This window comes from Xenopus tropicalis, chromosome 8 (genome assembly GCF_000004195.4).
Source record: "Xenopus tropicalis strain Nigerian chromosome 8, UCB_Xtro_10.0, whole genome shotgun sequence".
In the NCBI taxonomy this organism is placed as follows: domain Eukaryota; kingdom Metazoa; phylum Chordata; class Amphibia; order Anura; family Pipidae; genus Xenopus; species Xenopus tropicalis.
The window spans coordinates 110,352,359-110,374,488 of NC_030684.2; the positions used below are offsets into that span (position 1 = coordinate 110,352,359).

The 22,130-nt window shown below is 38.2% G+C and overlaps 1 protein-coding gene across 12 annotated transcripts in view; it reads right to left on the bottom strand.

Annotated features, from left to right (window-relative positions):
* Positions 1 to 22,130, bottom strand: part of ryr3 (ryanodine receptor 3) — a 244,769-nt gene that overhangs the window by 171,497 nt on the left and 51,142 nt on the right. For 7 of the 12 annotated variants that reach the window (XM_031891305.1, XM_031891306.1, XM_031891304.1 and 4 more), the window contains exons 3-4: positions 15,419 to 15,526; positions 10,533 to 10,553 (exon numbers count right to left, since the gene is read on the bottom strand). In XM_031891305.1, coding sequence (XP_031747165.1) covers positions 10,533 to 10,553; positions 15,419 to 15,526 — 129 coding nt within the window. The remainder of the gene's footprint in view (positions 1 to 10,532; positions 10,554 to 15,418; positions 15,527 to 22,130) is intronic. The other 5 variants (XM_031891310.1, XM_031891309.1, XM_031891308.1 and 2 more) reach the window with 1 other exon arrangement.

A 22,130-nucleotide genomic window follows, 5' to 3' on the forward strand; every position in this document is an offset into this window, starting at 1 on the left:
ATCACATGGATTGTTAAGTACCTAAGCTACATACTCAATGATAACACTTTAAAGGGGTTGTTCACCTTTGCATAAACTTTTAGTATGATGTAGAGACAGTATGATCTGAGACAGTTTGAAATTAGTATTTGTTTTTGAATTATTTAGCTTTTTGTTCCAGTTTGGAATTTTAGCAGTTATCTGGTTGCTAGGGTCCAACAATCAAGCAGTAGTGTAAGTGAGACATTGGAATATAAATATTAAAGGCCTGAATAAAAAAGATAAGTCATAAAATATAACAATAAAACTGTAGCCTCACAGTGCTAAATCCTGTGCCACCTGTGCTAAATCCTTATGCTTCAGAGCCACAGTAGCATATGTAGTAGTTGGAAACATTTTCTTAAAGGAGAAGGGAAGGTAAAAACTAAGTAAGCTTTAGAAGAAAGCTCTAGGTAAATACAGCCATAACCACTCACAGAAACGCTGCACTTAGCTCTCTATCAAAAGAAACACAGGATTTCTTGTCTCTATTTTTGTAAACATGTTGTTCAGGTGTCTGACTTCCTCTTAATTCCTTAATTCCCCTGGCCAGAGTCTGGCAGTTCTCCCCTCTCCTGCTTCCCCCTCCCATAAGAATGCTAAGCACTCCCTCCCCCCTCCCTTAGGAATGTGAGATTTGAGCTATAAGTACTAGACTGCAAACAGGAAGCTATATAAAATGGCAGCTGTTGTCTTAAGCAAACGGAGAAAGCTTCTAGGGCTCTTTACTCAGGTATGTTAATGCTTTCTGCAGAATAAATATATTGTTCTAGGTGGCACTGATGTGGCGAATCTTTTGGCAGTAAAATGCCAAAATGACTTTCCTTCTCCTTTAATGAACTTCTCTAGAGAATGATACGTGTCATTTTTCAGAAGCAGCATGTTTTTACATAGCATAGGGCTGGATATCTATCTAGTATAGAAATGATATCAAACAGTATGCTGGCAACAGCAGCAAGATCTATACAGGGGGCAGTGGCAATTTATTTTATGATGGGCTGCAAACTACGGTAACAAGAACCAATAGCAAGGACCAGTGAAATAATAAATGAAACATATCAATCATAGCCTTCAAAATAAGAAAGACTGATTAAGGAAAGGGCCAATATTGTTTCTTTCCTGCAGTGCTGACATTTACCTCCGCACCAGAGACAGGCTAGGAAGATTTACCTATCCCTCCCTCTAACTCTACACCGAGAGAAGGCAGAAACACTTTAACCCTGCCAAGGCAGCAGAACCCTTCCAGCACTGATCACACTGACAGGCAGCATTAATTAGATGCCTGAGCAGACAGATTAATGGGAATCCTGTGGTACAGTCATTTTCACATTCTCTCTGCTGTTTACAGCTGGTGGCACCACCCAACGAGATAACATATAAGATGTATTCCTGTAGAACTGTAACAGAAGAATCTGCTGATCTCTCTGGGGTGATAACTGACATTAATGTAAAAAGGCTTTCATAAACCAACAGTGCAGTGATCTCCAATAAATCTACTGCCTTCCAGCAATTCTATACTATAGTTTCTAGCATTCTCTGGATGTGCATGTTAGGGGGAGAAGTCAGCTGTAGGATCCCTGAATTTACAAAGGCATAATAAGTAAATATTGGGCAAATATCTGAAAGGGAACAAATAAATGTGAGTGTAGATGACCATAGATATAAACTGTGACTTCAGCTCTTAAATATGGCATTAAAACACCTGAAATTCCTTACTGCCGCCTTCCACCATGTTCAATGGAAACTGGTAGAAAGTGCTAGCAACTGAGCTTTTCAGATGGTGGTTGCCAAAAATCACACATTAGAGCATTTGCCGATGACAATTCCTCAAACAGCGCCAGTGGTCAAAGCATTTCATTATTATCATTATCATGTTTTATTTAAATAGAGCCAGAAAGTCACACAAGGCTTTACATTAATTTATAACAAACTGGGAGTCTTACAATAATTTAAAGAAGACATTTTAAAGGAGAACTAAAGTTTAAATGACTGGGGGGTGACAAAATGTTAGGCACCCAACAGGGATTACAATGCCTTACTTGATACCCCAGGCTGGTGATCCTGTTCAGTAAAAACTGCACCGGCGCAGGATATTTCTGTAGAAGTTCACTGTCGTCATCTCCTTTGGCTTCTTCCGAACCCTTTTAGCTCCAGGCAGGCACAAAATCTAGCTAATTCACACTACTGTACATGTGTCTGCCCATGCCCAGAGAAAAGAAGACAGAAGAGGACGGAAGATAACTCCAAAAAGCTTCTACAAAAAATGTTCTACTAGCAGGATCACTGCCCCTGGGTATCAGGTAAATGATTATAATCACTGGGGGATGCCTAACATTTGGCACCACCCAGTGATTTTAACTTTAGTTTCCTTTAACAAACAAGGGTTACAGAGTAAAAATATGATCAGAGGGCCCAACTTGCAAGAGCTCAAAGATTGGATAAATACACAGAACCAAATCAACATTTAATGGTGCGGTGTATCTCATATGCTGCAGCAACCTGCACTGGAATACCATATACTAAAACAGAAAAATGTAAGCCATTGCTCCGTATTGAGAGCTGAATACACTATTAATGCATCCTCTAACTTTGTGTGGCTGGAGAACACTGACTGTCAGGCAATCCGCACCGATCGCGCTAAGCCGCCAATTAACATGCGCAATTATTCGCGCGCACCTGTGCGTGTCTGCGCGCGCGCGTTGACGCGGTCACGTCGGCGTGCGCACGCTTCGGCGCATTTTGGCGCGAAAACAAACGCATGCGCATTGCGTTTAAAAGGACGCCGCGGCCTTCAGTCCAGTGCGAGGTGATCGTTCTCCTGAGTGACACTAAGCGGCTCCTGTTGATATTCTGGTTTTGATCTGTTCTTCTGTTCCTGACTTCGGTTCCCTTCTGACTTCTGATTGAGTTCCTGGTTCCCGACTTTTGGCTTGTCCTCGACCATTCTTGTCTGCTGCCCGTCCTGACCTCGGCCTGCCTACTGACTTCGTTTGATCGCTGCCCGTCCTGACCTCGGCCTGCCTACTGACTTAGTTTGATCGCTACCTGTCCTGACCTTGGCCTGCCTGGTGACTACGTTTCTGTCTGATCCTTATTACCTGTTTGCCATCTCAGCGGTGACCTGTGCCTTCATTATCTGCACCTCTGTTACTCTGCATCTGAACTCACCCTGTTTGCATCTTCAGGCCCTGAGCACTCAGTGGGAGGCGTAGGGGAGTGCTCCTATCGTCCAGTTCCGGGTTGACAAGCATCTGGTGGAGGTAAGCCTGACACTGACTTTTTCACATGATCTTTCTGAGTGCCATATTTTATGCCTTTATTTACCTTCTTAACCTGCACCCAGGTATGTTAATATATTTGTCTAGGGCAGGGGTGTCAAACTCACATAAGGGGGGCAAAATCTAAAACCTAGGCTAAGTCGCCGGCCAAATTTTTTATTACTGTACGGTCAGGCACAGTGCAGTCAAGCGCTTGGTGCTGCATGGTCAGGCACCAAATAAAACAGTCGGGAGGGCCGTATTTGGCCCGCGGGCCTTATGTTTGACATATGTGCTCTAGGGAGTGCTCTACTATGTCTATGTGAGCTCTACAGGAGTTCTATTTATACAGTCTGCTCAAGTGCAACTAATCAAATCACATAAACTGATGTAAAATCTAACTGCTAACTTTCCATCTGGAAAGCTTGCTGCAACCTTTTTAACTCCAAAAACTTTGTTATTTAGCAGCTAGGAAAGAAAAACCTGGGACAAAATTAAACTACAACAAATAAATAAACATCCCCGACTTGCTATACTTTTGCTTATGCTTTTTTGTTGTTGTTGCTTTAATTTTCTGCCAGCCTGTTAGTAAGTCTTGTGGTTGAATAGTTAGGTTATTGTGACAAGCTTCTCAAATGTAGGCAAAGCTTGAACCAATATATGAGTTTATTGCCTCATTAGTTAATATCCTGCTTGCTTGATTCTTAAAGATCTTAAGAGCATTACAAAGCACCTTGGAGTTTGGTTACCTTTTTTAAAGCACTGTGCATATAAGCCATTCCAGCAAATGGCTGTGGCGGTATTTAATCTAAAGTAATTCTTCCAGGGACTTCTCTAGCTGTTATCCCAATTAAAACTAGGTCCATTTAATTAATTTGTAAGGGGCACGACTGAGAATAGGTCTTGATATAACAAGTAGATGGAAATATATTAAACATGTTCCCTGTGAGAAGAAGAGAAATCACTGCATCTCTTGGGGCTTCAAGACTGACTATCAATTTTAATTCTTACTTGTGTGGGATTTACTATTGAAGATATACAGACAGATTAAAAAAGGAGATACAATTAAACTGCAGAATACAGCCAGACAAATAGAAAGTGTAGAAGCATAGGATAGAAGGCAGCGGAACTAGAAGGTGAAAGCTGATTATAAAAGACATATAAACCAAGGTAATGCTATAACAGTAAATCCCCATGCATCGATGCAATGTGGATTTTGTGTTTCTTAATCCTGCTGAAACTTAGTTTAGCCACCTCAGTGGAACCCTGAATGAATAGTATATTGCATGATTCAGTTAAGAAAAAAACATGGCTGAGGTGTTAATAACACACTGTTCTGCAATGTAGATCTCTGTTGTGCATACTCAGCAAGACTGGATCCTCACTATACGCTCAAATTTGCAATTGTCCAAGCAACATGTTCTCCCATGGGCTCTTTTCCTGCCATTTGGTCTGCAACACAGAAATTAAAGGTGCAGCTGAAAGGGCTGTCTTACCACTTTAATTCTGACAGATCAGCTTCAATAAATGTCAAGGGAATCATTCCAAACTGCAAAGAGGCATGAAAAAGCCTCTGGACTGCATCTGATTTTATACATTATGTACCAGCTACATCTCATTTGAGTGCCTATACAAAAGAATATGTATGTATGTATATATATATATATATATACAGTGGTGTGAAAAACTATTTGCCCCCTTCCTGATTTCTTATTCTTTTGCATGTTTGTCACACTTAAATGTTTCTGCTCATCAAAAACCGTTAACTATTAGTCAAAGATAACATAATTGAACACAAAATGCAGTTTTTAAATGAAGGTTTACGTTATTAAGGGAGAAAAAAAACTCCAAATCTACATGGCCCTGTGTGAAAAAGTGATTGCCCCCCTTGTTAAAAAATAACTTAACTGTGGTTTATCAATGTCAATTTTCAATTTCAATATCAATTTCTGTAGTAACCCCCAGGCCTGATTACTGCCACACCTGTTTCAATCAATAAATCACTTAAATAGGAGCTACCTGACACAGAGAAGTAGACCAAAAGCACCTCAAAAGCTAGACATCATGCCAAGATCCAAAGAAATTCAGGAACAAATGAGAACAAAAGTAATTGAGATCTATCAGTCTGGTAAAGGTTATAAAGCCATTTCTAAAGCTTTGGGACTCCAGGGAACCACAGTGAGAGCCATTATCCACAAATGGCAAAAACATGGAACAGTGGTGAACCTTCCCAGGAGTGGCTGGCCGACCAAAATTACCCCAAGAGCGCAGAGACAACTCATCCGAGAGGCCCCAAAAGACCCCAGGACAACATCTAAAGAACTGCAGGCCTCACTTGCCTCAATTAAGGTCAGTGTTCACGACGCACCATAAGAAAGAGACTGGGCAAAAACAGCCTGCATGGCAGATTTCCAAGGCGCAAACCACTTTTAAGCAAAAAGAACATTATGGCTCGTCTCAATTTTGCTAAAAAACATCTCAATGATTGCCAAGATCAATATCTTGTGGACCGACGAGACAAAAGTTTAACTTTTTGGAAGGTGCGTGTCCCGTTACATCTGGCGTAAAAGTAACACAGCATTTCAGAAAAAGAACATCATACCAACAGTAAAATATGGTGGTGGTAGTGTGATGGTCTGGGGTTGTTTTGCTGCTTCAGGACCTGGAAGGCTTGCTGTGATAGATGGAACCATGAATTCTACTGTCTACCAAAAAATCCTGAAGGAGAATGTCCGGCCATCTGTTCGTCAACTCAAGCTGAAGCGATCTTGGGTGCTGCAGCAGGACAATGACCCAAAACACACCAGCAAATCCACCTCTGAATGGCTGAAGAAAAACAAAATGAAGACTTTGGAGTGGCCTAGTCAAAGTCCTGACCTGAATCCTATTGAGATGTTGTGGCATGACCTTAAAAAGGCGGTTCATGCTAGAAAACCCTCAAATAAAGCTGAATTATAACAATTCTGCAAAGATGAGTGGGCCAAAATTCCTCCAGAGCGCTGTAAAAGACTCGTTGCAAGTTATCTCAAATGCTTGATTGCAGTTATTGCTGCCAAGGGTGGCCCAACCAGTTATTAGGTTCAGGGGGCAATTACTTTTTCACACAGGGCCATGTAGGTTTGGATTTTTTTTCTCCCTAAATAATAAAAACCCTCATTTAAAAACTGCATTTTGTGTTTACTTGTGTTATCTTTGACTAATAGTTAAATGTGTTTGATGATCAGAAACATTTTGTGTGACAAACATGCAAAAGAATAAGAAATCAGGAAGGGGACAAATAGTTTTTCACACCACTGTATATATATATATATATATATATATATATATATATATATAATTAGTCCTCCACATGAACTCAAAAGATGAAATGATTAAGGTCCGGTCCTAGAAACAAGTAAATATATGCAGCTTTTTCCTGAAATATGTTCTGTGTGTGCGCCCAGGCTGCTGTGGTGCATCTTAATGCTGATCCAGATGGGACCAGTGGCCAGTGTATCGGCTGATTCACGGCCTGCATTTATACACAGTTACTGCCCATCTGGCCTTACATCCAACAGGATAAATATCAGCTATTTAGTTAAGACTTCCAGAAGGCCAGTTACACTCTGGGGTATGCCTTGGTTTCTTTGCATCTGTGTTTTTTCATGGAGAATCAACCCCATCTGGCAGTAACCCAAGATACAATAGTGCAGACTGGAGAAGAAATGTTAACAATTGAGATTTTGGTCTTTATTTGAAGAATGGGAAGAGACAGCAGTATTTTTGGTGCTGTTGACAGTTAAGGAATGTTAATATAAGACAGAGGTAGGGAGAATATTTTCTTTTATTTTCTTTTTTCCATGTTAGGTTTCAAGCATTGCCTCACCATCAAGTCAGAAACTGTTAGGAGAATGCTGGAAACCTGAATGGGGCGCAAGAGTTTCATTGTGATGAGGCAGATAGAACATATCATTTCCTTGATATTTTTATACATTTACCCCTTTCACTTCTGTCTAAGGTGCACGTTATGAATTTAAATTCTGATGTGTTTATTAAGACCATGTAGCAGCTTAACACTAATTCATCAATATGTGACATTTCACCAGTGACCTGTAAAGAGGCAGCACACCCACCCACAGTTAGTGAATATCACTTTCAATGCAACCTGGTATTTAGTTTCCTTTTATCTTTATCACACCGCTTGCTTACTTTTGAGTCATTTAATATTTAACTCTTAGATCTCCTTTATTCTGTTGCTCTATACACAGTATTTTCAACTGTCCATCTAAGATTGTAGACTTTCTACTTGTGTGCTTTGCCTGTATTGTTAACACAGTTGTACCTTTTCCATAGAATGAGATGATTTTATTCTTACTTGACATACCCATTCAGAATGTATAAATAAAATATACAATAATTGATAATTAATTCATTATCAAAGATGTTAAATTGGATAGACGTATGCAACATGAAAGTTATATTACATATTTGGGGAAATGTAATAAACATCACACAGTTTGCACATGGTCTAGTTATTCACAGAAGCAGGTAGCAATTACCTGTTCAAAAATCACATACACACATTTCTGATTGTTATTAAACGACTAGCCTAAAACAATATGCTCTTATGAAATTATCAAAAATCATTTTCTTAACCATGGGTACATAACAAAGAAAAACTAGAGTATGTTAGCATAAACAATATACAGTACATGAACCAGGACTAGATTTAAAGTACAAAGTGGGCCAGGCTCATCTTCAGGGAATGTTTTATCTCCAAGTTTAAGAACTAACAAAAATAAGATGTAAAGCAACTCTTGGTGGCCAGGAAGATTCCCTTTTTAAATTAATTATTTAGCTGCATGCAAACAGGAGAATCATATGTGACATGGCTACAATGGGGACTGAAGGATTGTGCTAATCCAATTTATGAATGTAAAACGTAAATCAGGTGCTAGCAAGGGGTGCTGCCCACTACCACTATGGATAGGCTTACAATCCCACACATATGACAATAAAAAACACTGGAAGCACATATTTTGATTGTACAGAGACTATTATCAAGATATTGGCAAGTTTCCTATCCAGTGGTCTTGAAATTAACACCTAAGGGGTTCCATGTATAGCCATGGTCAAGCAATTAAAAAAAATTACATGATCCACCATACATAGTCAAGTCAAAGAAGATGGGTTAAATCAAACAGACTATACAACAGCAAGGTGGATAGTAATTTCATATTTGTTTAAAATCCCTGAAACCAGCACTGGTACAAGGAAACCTGAATCCCAGCTGGTCATGTGCGATACTTTGTGTACTCCTGTCAAACCTGGAGAAACCACCCGCTATACAGTGTGAATGGAAGCATTTACTTGTACTTGGTAAAGAGGTCAGGGCCCCTGAACCCACTAATAGCTGTATGAAGAGGTTGCCCTGCTGCTGGAATTTGCAAAGCACTCTGACCTTAACATGACTACGCTGTAAATCATAGTGCTGTGCAATTTCCAGAATACACCTGTTACAAAAACATAACACCCTGCTTGAAATGCTTCGGCTGTACATCATTTGGGCAGGACGTGATCTTGAGAAAGACTGCTGAGAAAACATTTAAACCACTTCTGCAAACTATGAAATAATATTACTTAATATATACAGTACATACATTTTGGCAAACTGTAAATCATGTATTTCAATAAACATATCATGACCAAAGCAGATTTTCAGTATACATAAATATTCAAATATGCTGTAATTTATGGTATCTGAAAGAGGGGAGAAACCAGAGAGGGTTTCAATAAATGCCTCAATGAAACCACAAGAGTTAAGCACTGGTATGCACAGTACTGTAGTTAGAAAAATAATTATCACTCAAAATTTGATCCATTCTAAACTACGATTTTGTTTAGTATGTGAGAACAATGGCATGACTCTAGATTGTGTCTGAAAAATACTGCTGATGTAACCAAGTCCTGTGGTCTTTTGAATGTAAATAACATTCTCCTAATTAGAAGCTAAAATCTGTTTCACTGCTTTTACTGCAGGCAACTTTTACTTTACTCTAATTGACCATTAGGGTCATTTATGTAGTACCGCAGCTGTGGCCTGCAAATTTACCAGCAATCTGCTGTGAAAAACCCTATTCATTACTTGTGTCAACATGCACTCCTTGTAGTTCCATATAGTTGCACTTGGCACCACTGTCTCTTGTTCTAAATCAGGCGCTGTTGCACCTATTGCCACAGGGACACCATGGAGCAACCACTTCCTACAAATCAGGAGGTAGCTTTAGAGTTACCACAGTAGCCTGCATATGTAGGATCTGGGAAACTTGTCAATGTCACGCGGAGCACAATTGTGTCTTGTTTGCAGCAAAGTGTACAAAGTGGACTCATCGCCAGCGATTGCATTAGTCGCAACTCCCTCTGGTGACCACAACAACATTGGAAAAAACCCTGCACTGTAGGTAAAAAACATTGTTATTGTGTTCGGAAGTGAACATTGTGTCTGTGGTAAGTAAATGACCTACTTAATTATAAGGGATTTCACATAAGACTTTTAGTTGCTACTGATGTGTGCTATCTATTCACAGTTCATTCTACTTTCTCAATGCTATGAGAACTGTTTCCAAGATCTTTCCTTGCTTGCTAACAAAATTGGAAAAGGAAGAAAAAAATGTTGATGTATACTATTTTGCTCAACATGAGTTCAATGAAAAAGGCTTGTTTTAGCCATACTTCTTCTTCTTGCCCATTCAATTATCACACTATTTGCATACTAATCCCAGTAAGGAAATTCAAGAAAATATCCCTCTTTATTAATGGCAAATCTAGAGTCAGGATTGTTCTGATAAGTTAATCTTTAAACAAGCATATCCTGGCAAACAAAAGAATCGCATTCAAATTGGTTAGGAACATTTACAGTATAGATTATATATCGAGCAGTCAGCACACATTTCCATCTAAAAGAAAGAGAATAGAACAACCTGGACAAGCAAAGTGAATAAAGTGACAAATAGAAGGAGAAATAGGATAGGCACATCTGTACAAAATAGAGTGACTTTCCTTTCTCTTGACAGCATCTCAGATGAAAGAACTCTGCCTAGCTGTGCAAGTGAATTCCTGAGATGTTATTTGTGTTATTTGGTGAGGCAGGCATACTGGATACTCCCAAGTGAAAGGATTCACAAACTGCATGACACCCTGAATTTGAAGATCCATGCAAAAACATTTCAAGGAGAAAGATAAATGGAGAGAGAGAGAGAGAGAGAGAGAGAAACGTACCCATCTGGACAGGTCACTAGGCTATTAAAGTCAAAGACAAAATGGTTATATGAATGTTACATAATGTGGTTGTGATTTTTATTACATCCTGTAAAAAAACATGGAACAATATTTATACAAATATCAACTAGCAATATCTCCCTGCTGCCAATACATTGTTGATGCAAAGAACTAATAAATAATGTAGCAGAGTGTATATTTTACTGGTGAAAAATCCAATCTGCCATTCTCCTAATAACATACCGTCCTCTTTCATTTAAGTTGAAATACTTGATGGCATGAGATATAGGAACCAGAGACATTCACTTGATTAACAATTTCATGTGATAACACATTCTGGTTACAAATGGTTACAAAGGTCTTTTTCTGAAAGGAATCTTTCTCTAGAACACTGAGCATATAACATGTGTTGTTAATCCTTACACTCACTGTAGATAAGTGATATTAAAGACACTTTAATTTTACACTTGATCTTACCTCCTGGTTTCTTCAGAGCAACTATGGGAAAAGAAAAAGGTAACTAATCGAATTACCCTTCTCCCATTGTATTTCCTATATAATACACTACTTCCTTTATGTAAACCATGGACACAACAGTAGCAACTGATGGATATAAGGGGATCAATTTTAGAGCTTATTAAATCTGTAACTTATCTCTCCTGACTTCAGGGGCAGAGTGGGAAAGTAACAAATAAAATTATACATTATAATATTTAAAATGTGTTAACAAAAAGACGTTTTAGCAGGCACTGTTGCTTCAATAAACAGAACTTTAAACCATCTCTCAAAAGTCTTAGTGCAAACAAGGCGACTGGACAGAAAAGCCAACAATCCCTTGGCTCCCCTGCCAGCCTATCAGGAGCTCTACATAAAAGTAGAAGTAACACGCCATTTGAGAATCTGCGGCGCGTACCCTAGTGCATCCAACTAGCTAAAACAACCTGGAGCAAATCTGCCTATAATAATGTTCTAAACTCTTCCAAACATTGTGCTAAGCTGGTTCATACTTCTAAACCTCAAAAATTCAATACAAACTTGTAAAGGGGTATCGTTTATATTGATACAAACATATATAGGGTGCTTCTCTGAGTAGTTTTGCAATCAGTTTCTATTTTCAGCAGTTTCGGAGATATTTGCATTATTTGACTGCCAATTCTACTTTTCGCATAACTGAGCTGAGTCATCAATGGTAGGGTTAACTAAATCTAGTCCTCCTCTGATGAAGCACCCAATGGTGCAAAACGCGTTAGGAGAGTGGGTACCATGAGGCACTGGGATGCACCTATCTGTTGTTTGGTATAGTATATTTCTGAATTCTTTGATTTAGAGCCAATAAATGGTCTGTTTATTTCACTGAAATATTTTGTTATTTGATTGTATACTGTTTCAGGACCTATCAGTGGGATATAATTTATGGATTCTTTTTTCTCAATCCACCATTAATATTAATTAACTAAATCTACGAAGTGCATAGAAAGTGCATAGTCAGTTACTACCACTGACACTCTGGGCCTTCAACAAAATATTTCAGAAGCTGCTAATAATAGAAAACAAATATAAATTTACTCCTTAAAGCTGTTATTGTGTCAAAAGAATTAAAGTATGCGGAATGAATGCTTATGGTTATAGTTTTTTTATCTAACATAAATGATGATAGAGCTATAAAGGCCATTGTTGCTGCTTTGCAGTGCTATGTTCTACTGTTAATGTATTTGCTGCTCGGAAGCTAAATGGCAGGCCTCCATCTCTCATAGCCTAATGCATAATGTAGGTCATATCTAGTACCCATTGTGCATTACCACTGGTTTACTGGGCCTGTGACTTTTTCTGCTGCCATCTTACACCCCAACATAAGGATTAACCGTTTTTAAATGAAAAAAAAATATTTCATACAAATAGATCTAATGTGTAAGCTACTAAAGTTTTGCCTGATCTTTTCCATTGGTTTGGCTATTCAGCTGCATCTAACCTAAGGCTACGAAGGCGTGGTGGATAATAAGGGTGCATTATTTTGCTCATCTGTATTACAGGTTTGATCAAAAAGACAATTAGCCCATCAGCATGTTAATCACTATGGCTGTTAAGGTCTCACAAATTCTCTGTAAAAGTGGGCATCAGTTTAATATTAATGCAACATGGCTGATTGTATGGTTGTTTGTCTACATTCAACATTCTTGAGTAGATACCAGTATCTAGTGAAGGAGTGCCTTTCCCTCTGTAGCATGGATGAGAATTAAATTAATAGTAAACCACCCAACTTTGCATTTTATAGTATGCTCCATTTCCATACAACAAAATATCAAAACAACCTCAGTGGTATTAAGAATATATGAGAAACACTGTTAAGAACTTTACTTTTTTAACATTCTAGTTACAGCTACTTTGTAGCACTCCAGTGGCTGCTGAACAATGACGTTCATCCTTTATTATTTGGTGTGCTGAAGGTCAGATAAAAGTGCATTGGTAAGTTAGTACATGTACTACAGGTATGGGACCTGTTATCCAGAATGTTCAGGACCTGAGGTTTTCTGGATAAGAGATCTTACCCTATATTGAAGAGCCATACCTTAATCATTTAAAAATCAGTTAAACTAGGGATGCACCAAATCCAGAATTCAGTTTGGGATTCGGCTGAATCCAAGGGGCCCATTCATGAAAGCACGATTTTTTTTCTTTCAAATAAAATTTTATTTTTTTATATTTATAGAACTTTTCGTAATGACCACGATAACATTGTATTTACTGTGAGAGCTGTGAAGTTGTGGAATTCCCTCCCCGAATCAGTTGTGCTGGCTGATACATTATATAACTTTAAGAAGGGGCTGGATGGATTCTTAGCAAGTGAGGGAATACAGGGTTATGGGAGATAGCTCTCAGTACAAGTGAGGGAATTCGGGGTTATGGGAGATGGCTCTTAGTACAAGTTGATCCAGGGACTGGTCCGATTGCCATCTCGGAGTCAGGAAGGAATTTTTTCCCCTCTGCGGCAAATTAGAGAGGCTTCAGATGGGTTTTTTGCCTTCCTCTGGATCAACTAGTAGTTAGGCAGGTTATATATAGACATTAAGGTTGAACATGATGGACGTATGTCTTTTTTCAACCCAACTTACTATGTTACTATGTTAAAATTACTCAACTTTTTCACTGTTTGCATTAAAAAAAAATTCATATTTTTCGCAAAGACTATGACCATTTTGGAATTCATTCAAGCTTTGGTACTGTGACTTTCTTTTGGCCAGGTTGGATCTGTAGAGTGCCATTGAGTCCTATGGAAGGCTTCCAAAATCATACATTAAAATTTCAAAGCCAGAAAGGTTCTTGCGCCTTTATGATCATTCAGATCCAAAAATCTTGTGACTTTCGGATTAAAACCATGATATTTTCATACAACCAAGAAAATTATTTTTGCGCACATCAGAAATGATCGTGGTTACTCCAAATTTTTTCCAATCCTGTTTTAACCAGCTAAAATTTGTGCTTTAATGAATGGGCCCCCAAGTGTCTGGCAGAGCCAAATCCAAACCCTTAAAATCACATGACTTTTAGTTACATGACACAGAAGTAAAAAAAATCTTAAGTGCACGCAAAGCAAATACTTCTTAGGATTTGGATTCGGTTTGGTATTCGGGCAAATATTTCACAAATAATTCGGGATTTGGCCGAACCGAAAAATAATGGATTTGGTGCATCCCTAATTTAAACATTAAATAAACCCAAAAGGATTGTTTTGTCTCCAATAAGGATTAATTATATCTTAGTTGTTATTAGTTTTATTATTACAGACAACAAGGAAATCATATTTAAAAATTCTAATTATTTGCTTATAATGGAGTCTATGAGAGATGGCCTTCCTGTAATTTGGAATTTTAGGGATAATGGGATTCAAGATAACAGATCCTATACCTGTATAACTGTGAAGCTAACATTATCAAAGGCCTATAACTAGATAATTAAGTTACATAATTAAATTTCTCTAAACATATTTTTTATAGCCCTTGTTTCTGTCTGGTTCCCTGAACCAAGCTCTCTCCTGCCCTTTAATATTGGTGTACAGTTATAGGACCTTTTATCTAGAATGCTCTGGACCTGGGGTTTTTCCATAATTTGGATCTTGATATTTTGTTTACTAAAAAATATTTAAATAAACTTAAAAAATGTTTTGCCTCCAATAAGGTATTATTGTTTTATTATTACAGAGATAAGGGAAATCATTTTTAAATATTGGACTTATGTGCTTAAAATAGACTCTATGGGACACTGCCTCCTCTCTATAACTCAGAGATTTCTGGATAACAGATCCCATATCAGTACCAGTAACAAATGAAAAAAATACCAGAGTTGAGTGATAATCACTGTTAACTAGAAGAGTCTCACCAAGAGTTTTCTTTAGCTGAAGACTTGGTTAATACATTTATTGCACTCAACACGGAGTAAAGGAAAGGAGGGTTATTTTGACCAGTGTCTTTTGATAAACAAAGTCTACAACTGTAAGCTCCCAGTAAGAGAGCATTTGACAGACTCCATTTCTTCAAGTGGCTTTGCAAACAACAGCTGTGAATGAATAATTGTACTTTACAGATCTAGCTCATCAGCATGCACAGAACAATACACTGGCTTAAAATGTTCTTCTAAAATTCTGTTTTGTATAAACACAACTGAAAAGGAAACAGTAAGCATTTTAGACTGTAGATTATAGCCTAGTAGTATGTAAACATGTAAATCAGAGATTTCTATTACAGCTTTATCAAAACAATCAAACTGAAAAATAGAATATATAAAAATGGAGGGGGGAGGGTGATAAAATGTAAAAATTTCCATACGTGTACAGTTTCCATAAGAAACAACTGAAATAAATAAAACAACTGTAACAAATGAAATAGACTTACCCCTTCATTGCCATTTGCCATTGTGTTTGCCAGCATTTCTTGAAGAGCCCTGACAGATAGGGACTGCTCCAGCACAAAATTACAGATACAAAGGTCTGGAGGAACATACTGTTAAAAATGGAAGAAACCGATTTCAATGTAATATAATGGAATATTACAAAAGTACATCAATATATGCAGACACAACAATTTTTGTTTTGTTAACTACAACAAGGCTGTCCAATAGTGGCTGAAACATATATCAGTCCACTACACTGAATAAGTGGTCTGGCAATGGCTCCCATCTGGATAGAAGAAGAGGGGTGGCAGGCCTGGACTGGTAATCTGTGGATTCTGGCTATGAGGTGCCATAGACAGTCACTATTTATTGGGCTGGTGGGGAAATGTTTGGGCCTCTGTCTACTTGAAATGCCAGGGACTCTTTTAAATCCCTGTCTGGACCTTACATATTTTTCCTTTATCTGCGTGGGATCCCTCCACACACCTAAAGCATAAAGGCAGGTTAAATGGCTCCTGATTAAATTGACTGTAGCATGTGCAAATGTAAGCTCCACTGTGGCAAGGACTGGTGTGAATGATATATAATCTTTGTAAAGCTGTCAAATGTGTAGGCAATATATAAATACCAGAAAATAATTAGTCAGATTTGTTACCTATGTCTAGGTGGATCATTTGGCACCTGGACACTTTCAGACACATTTAGGGTGAAGACACATGGAGCTACTAGTATAACTCCTAATATTTGAAAAATGTAAAGAGGGACAAAAAGAAATGAAAAGAAAAAAAAAAGACCACACCCATTTTTGCAACCACACCCACTAAATACCACTCCCATTTTACAAAATTTGGCATTTCTGGGGGTTTTGGAGTCATTTTATGTGTTTTATTACACATAAAAAAAGTTAAATTGCCCTTTAGGCTGACGCCTACGAGGCGTAGGGCTGATATTTTCGGCAAGCGGAAAAACGTTTGGCAAAAATTCAGCCCTACGCCTGCTACTTGTGCCTGCACCCGAATGAATGGAATACGCTCGGGTGCAGGCACATGTAGCCAATATACGCATGAAAACGCGAGACTTTGCGTATTCCATTCATTCGGGTGCAGGCACAAGTAGCAGGCGTAGGGTTGAATTTTCGCCAAGTGTTTTTCCACTTGCCGAAAATATCAGCCCTACGCCTCGTGTGGCATCAGCCTAAAGCTGCAAGTTCCCCAAGAGACCTGCTTAGCTTATTAGTTACTATTGTATCTGTGCAGGTGTTGCTTGTTAAGTTTTCTAGGCTATCTGCCAAAAGCCTACTTATTCAATTAGGTTTGAAAAACTTTGGCATTTTTTGCTATTCAGTGCAGGAGATCAAAGGTAAAAGAGGGACTTTTCATTAAGATTCCGTTACTACTGGCTAAGCTGTTAAAATCGAGACTGTCCCCAGAAAATCGGGACGGTTGGGAGGTATGTATAGCAGCTATTTGTCACAGTTACAGAGGCAGACAATGATGATCATTTACTGATAACTGTCTCAGTTTGTGTTTTACCAGAGACAATTCTCAGTATTGTCTATGGCAGGATATTTTCTAGTACTCAGTAGCTGCGACAAGTAGCTGCTACTAAGTAGCTCTGTGTATCTTTATCCTTAGAGACCACCACACTGATGTGGTCTCTGATGCAGATTTAAAAACCTTAGAAATATACTTCTGGCTGGTCTGCAGGAGTCAGCAGGTTTTATCTGCTAGGGAATAGCCGGCATTAGTCATAGGTTGATGGATGTTGCAATTACACTCATCACTTTCTTTTTTATGCTATTTTGCCTTCATATGAATATATGTGATAATTTAGGCAAAGAGAGACAAACCCAATATTAAATAGGAATATTTCAGTTGAATGAAATTATCTCTCACTAATAAAGCAGATTAGAAAATAAAGTGACTTAGCAATCGTATTTATATGACATGTTATCATCATACAGTATGGGTATCCTGGCTGCATGTATAGCAACTGTAGTGTTCCTTTTCTCAATTATTTAGAATAGTATTATGGCCAGTTTGTGCGGAGGTGACTGAGTTAGGACATGCTGTGCTCAGCATCAGTCTAAATTCCAGTGTGGGCTGATGAAATCTTCAACTCACTGGGGTCTGTGCCAGTGTCTGTCTCCTCTGTGAAACCTGACATCCAAGGCAAGCTTTCATTCACTTCATCTGTAATATTTATATCAGCCTAGCATCAGCTGTGGGAGTACTGGGACAGAAATCATGTTAGCTTGGGTGAAAAGCAGCTGGCACACTTGAATATTGTTTATTAATTTCTGGGACATCATGACAATAGTCATTAAACTAGTAATGTAGCATGTTAATAATTGCACCTGCTGGATTAACACATTTAATCAAACTGTCCACATGCCTGAATCTGTATTTTTTTTTTTTCTTGGGGGGGAGAATAGTAAAAGCACAGGGTAAATGCACAATGAAACAATTCAATTAGCAACAAAAGCAGATGGCAGAGGTCAGTTAGATATAAAATGTTTTATTTGGCTAAAGCCATACGTGACTGGCCTTTGCAACTCTGGTGTAATCAAAAAAGCTTTGATATTCATAAACAGATGGGGACGGGCTAACGAATAATGCATTGTTTTAAGTTATTTTCTTTACCGGTTTGCAATGCCATTTACCTATCGTAACATTTGGACATTTAAATGTGTGGTTGTGCAAGTGTCCAACCATTCATCTTAACATCTTAATAAGCAAGCTGGAAAGATTATTTTATATATATATATATATATATATATATATATCGAAAACTAGAAAGAATATGTCGCACACACAGGTCTCAGGTGCATCTAAGACCTGTGTGTGCGGCATATTCTTTCTAGTTTTGTATGCTAACTTTATACTGCACCCAGGCAAATTATTACTTCGTTATATGTGAGTGCCTGGTTTGACCTGTTCCTATATATGTATGTGTGTGTGTGTGTGTGTGTGTGTGTACACACACAGTGTATTAATACCAGACACATCAGTATGCAGTATGTGAGATAGATATACCTCTCGATAGACAAACAATTATATAGTAAATGAAACAGACTCTATGGGGCTTATTTATAAAAGTTGTGAAAAAAATGTAAATCAAATTTCTGTCTGCATACCAAACATCACTCAGGGTCAGGTATGGCCTTCTGATGGTTTTACAATGCAAGACAGTTCTAAAGTTCAGATATGGGGCTAAATATATCTATAGCTTATTTGCCCTTGCACTGGTAATTGGTTCCTGACACATACCTAAACAGTACCCACCTTATGGCATTAGAGTGTGTAATATTGTAATGAATGGAAAGCATCTGTCTGAGGGCAAGCATTGTTTGATCGACAAAGTTATTATCTGCTGCCCTGTTTATAACATTGGCATCACGCATCATTTTTACCAGTCAAGCTGGTTAAATACCAGCCAGGTGACACTCCTAGCCATCAGACTTAAGGTGGCCATACACACGCAGATTTATGTTGCAAATTTAGGTTTTTCAGACCAATTTGGCAGCTTATCTCTCACATATGTGGCCTCCCTGACCAATATCTGACCGAAAATCTCCCAGACGTCGATTAGACAGGCTTGATTTTCCACTCGGATCAAGAAATGTTATAATTCCCGTTATTCTTCATAAACATGCAGTGTGTCTTTGGCCTATCACCAATTACTGCAGAGTAACCAAAACACGCTGGTAATAAATATTGTATAGAAATGATGTGCAGTTTCTATATAGGCATGTTTTTCCCAGCACCAAGATCAAGTGCTTAAGAGTTTTACTGCTGATCTGTCTCATCTGCTGCAAAGGCCTCTTTACGAGTATGTTCATTAAGTATTATTGACTGGATGTTTCAGCTGACTCAGATGTTTAACTGAGCAGAGAGCATTATCTATAGTGTCTACATTATACATCTTTGACTTATTTTTTCCCAAGTGCCTTCTGTTGCTGCACAATATGTCTCTTTTGCTCAAATTATAGTATACTGGGAAATAAAATAGTGGCATAATTTAAAGCAGAGCTGTATGAATGGATACCTTTCTTCAATATGTGTTTCTGAATTGTTTATAGCTGTGCATAGTCTAATATGCAGCAGCCCCCCCAATGCACTTGTTCTAGTTAAGTTAGAGGTGCAAATTGCTGCTTACAAATTTCAATGCACTACGCCAAGCAGATTGAAATCTTTTTGCATGGTGGTTTAAGGACCATTTATTGGTATAAATGCAAACAAATGACCAATATAACCAGGTACAAGAGGTACTTTTGGGTACAGAAAAAAAGGAAAAAAAATAAATGATCACAAACAAATAAAAAATATACAAACCAAGATGCTCTAATCCAAATTCGACTTCATGGCATTAGAATGTAAAATTATACACCAACATACAACATGAAAAACTGCATATTATGTATATATTGCCTTTGCACAGTTATTATATTCCTTTCACAATTTTGTTGAAATGAACTAGGTTGCCATGGACACTGGTCTGGTGGACTGACAAGGGAAAGTATGCCATTGTGTGTGTGTGTGTAAAAATGAGACTATATTACCTGCAGGCTAAGTATGTCAACCAAGGTTGATATATAATGCTATGGTGCAAAATAGAAATCCTCCTGAGTATACTGCACACTTTTATCTAATAACACTTGATATGGACTCAATAAACATGCTTTAAATTAATGCAATGCTATATTTACAAAGTACTTTGGTGCAATATTTTCTATATATGTGAATTTACGAGGTAAAGCTCATTAACTAACTACACTGAATGACTAAATAAAGTTATCAAAAGATTGAAACAGTATTTGATTATCCATTGCACCTCACCCAGGGGTAGAAAGCAGTTTCTTAGGCTCACTGTACTGCAGCTTCTTGGTCTCTTACTGTACTGCATTTGCAGCCTCCTTGAATAAGTACAATGTATACAGTATCTGAGAGCAGTTTTAAAATATTACCATGGCACTATAAGGGCGAAGACAACAAAGCCAGACACACATAGAAAATACTGAGAATATCCTCTGCTAAAACACACGCAGAGACAGTTATCAGTAAATGATCAGCAGTGTCTATTTTTGTAGCCACAAAAAGTAGCTGCTACTAGTAGCTCTGTGTGTCTTCACCCCAAAGCATACCTCCCCACTGTCCCGATTTTCGCGGGACAGTCCCAATTCTGACAGCTCAGCCCACAGTACTGGATTTGTAAAGAGCCAAATTTTGTAAAATGGGATAGCATTTAAGGGGTGTGGTGAAAAAAAAAATAGCTGCGCTACGTACAGCATTTCTTTTTGTCCCTCTTTACATTGTTCAAATGTTGGGAATGTTGTCAGTAAAGCTCACTTTTTATTTATTTATTTTTAAAAAAGAAGGGGTAAGCCAGCAAGGATGAAACAAATGTGGTGATTTTAGCTACAATGGCTTCCCCAGCATTTAAGATTTTTATTCTGCTTTAAGTAGTTGGTTGGTTGACTCAGGAAAAATGTTAACTAACTCATGAGAATGGAAACAAATGCCTAAAACCTTGTGGTATTTTACTCAGGGAACTAAAGGAGCTGAGATCTGTAGTTTGCAAACTGATATTATTATTTAATATAATTCAATATACTATAATTCCTTCATGTCTGGCATGGTAACAAGAGATTGTCAGATTGCAAATGTGGCACCATTATTCTCTGAGGGAGGGAAGTGATTGCCATTTGCCTAGGTTTAGTTGGGGTATTTCAAGTTCACTACTGAATAAAAGGGGAGGGATAGAGAAAAACTCATCAGCACTCCCTGGCTCCGCCAAAATAAGTTTTGTTTGGTGCAAAGTATCAAGAGGGATCAGCACCCTCCAGTCCAATTCAAAATACACAGATGCCTTGCTGTGCCAGCATCTGTGTATTTTAAAAGGGGAGGGAACCTATGCTTCTTCCTATCTTTGAACTCTGACAAAGCAGGGAGTAGATGTGAAAGAAAGCCTAATGTAACCATCATTTTAGTAAGTGTCTGGGAATGGATTTAGGTTGTTGTTTTTCCCTGCACAGTCAGTTTATTTTATGTTATGTATTTTTACCACCTACCTCATTTGAGCACAAAGTTTGTGAGCACAATAACCTGCCTGTGTCATTATTTCTGGAGTTACTGAATTATCTTTTAGTGTAACAAGAAAGTACCTTTCACAGTCCATATTGTGAGAAACTAGTCTATACTACACAAGAGTATAACCTGAGTATGTGTCTGTATTCATCTGTTATACATGCGTTCTGCTCAGAGAAAGAATGAGCCTTTCATATTCATAAACTTGTTACTCAGCCTGGACAGCAGCCCACTGCATATTGCATGTATGCCTTAAAGGACATATAAAGCCTACATTTGCCTACAATATATATCAGTTGATCATGTCTCCCCCACCCAAATGGCATCATTTGTACTGCACATATCCCCTCCGCTTGCCAGCACCATGACATTTTCCTAAAGCAAATAGCAGCTTTCACCCAGTGGCCATTTTTCCTCTGATACATAATCAGTTACATTTAAATCTGCAAATAGCATACACACACACAGACCCTTATTCAGCATACATTTCATCAAGAATACAGGCTCACACAGGCACAACTGTCTTTGATTCTGCTTTGTTTGAGCACTGTAATGGTAAAGCTGAGCTCAGGAGAAAAAAATTGAAGCAGCCAGCTAGAGCTGAGTTCAATGGGAACCAGCAATGCCA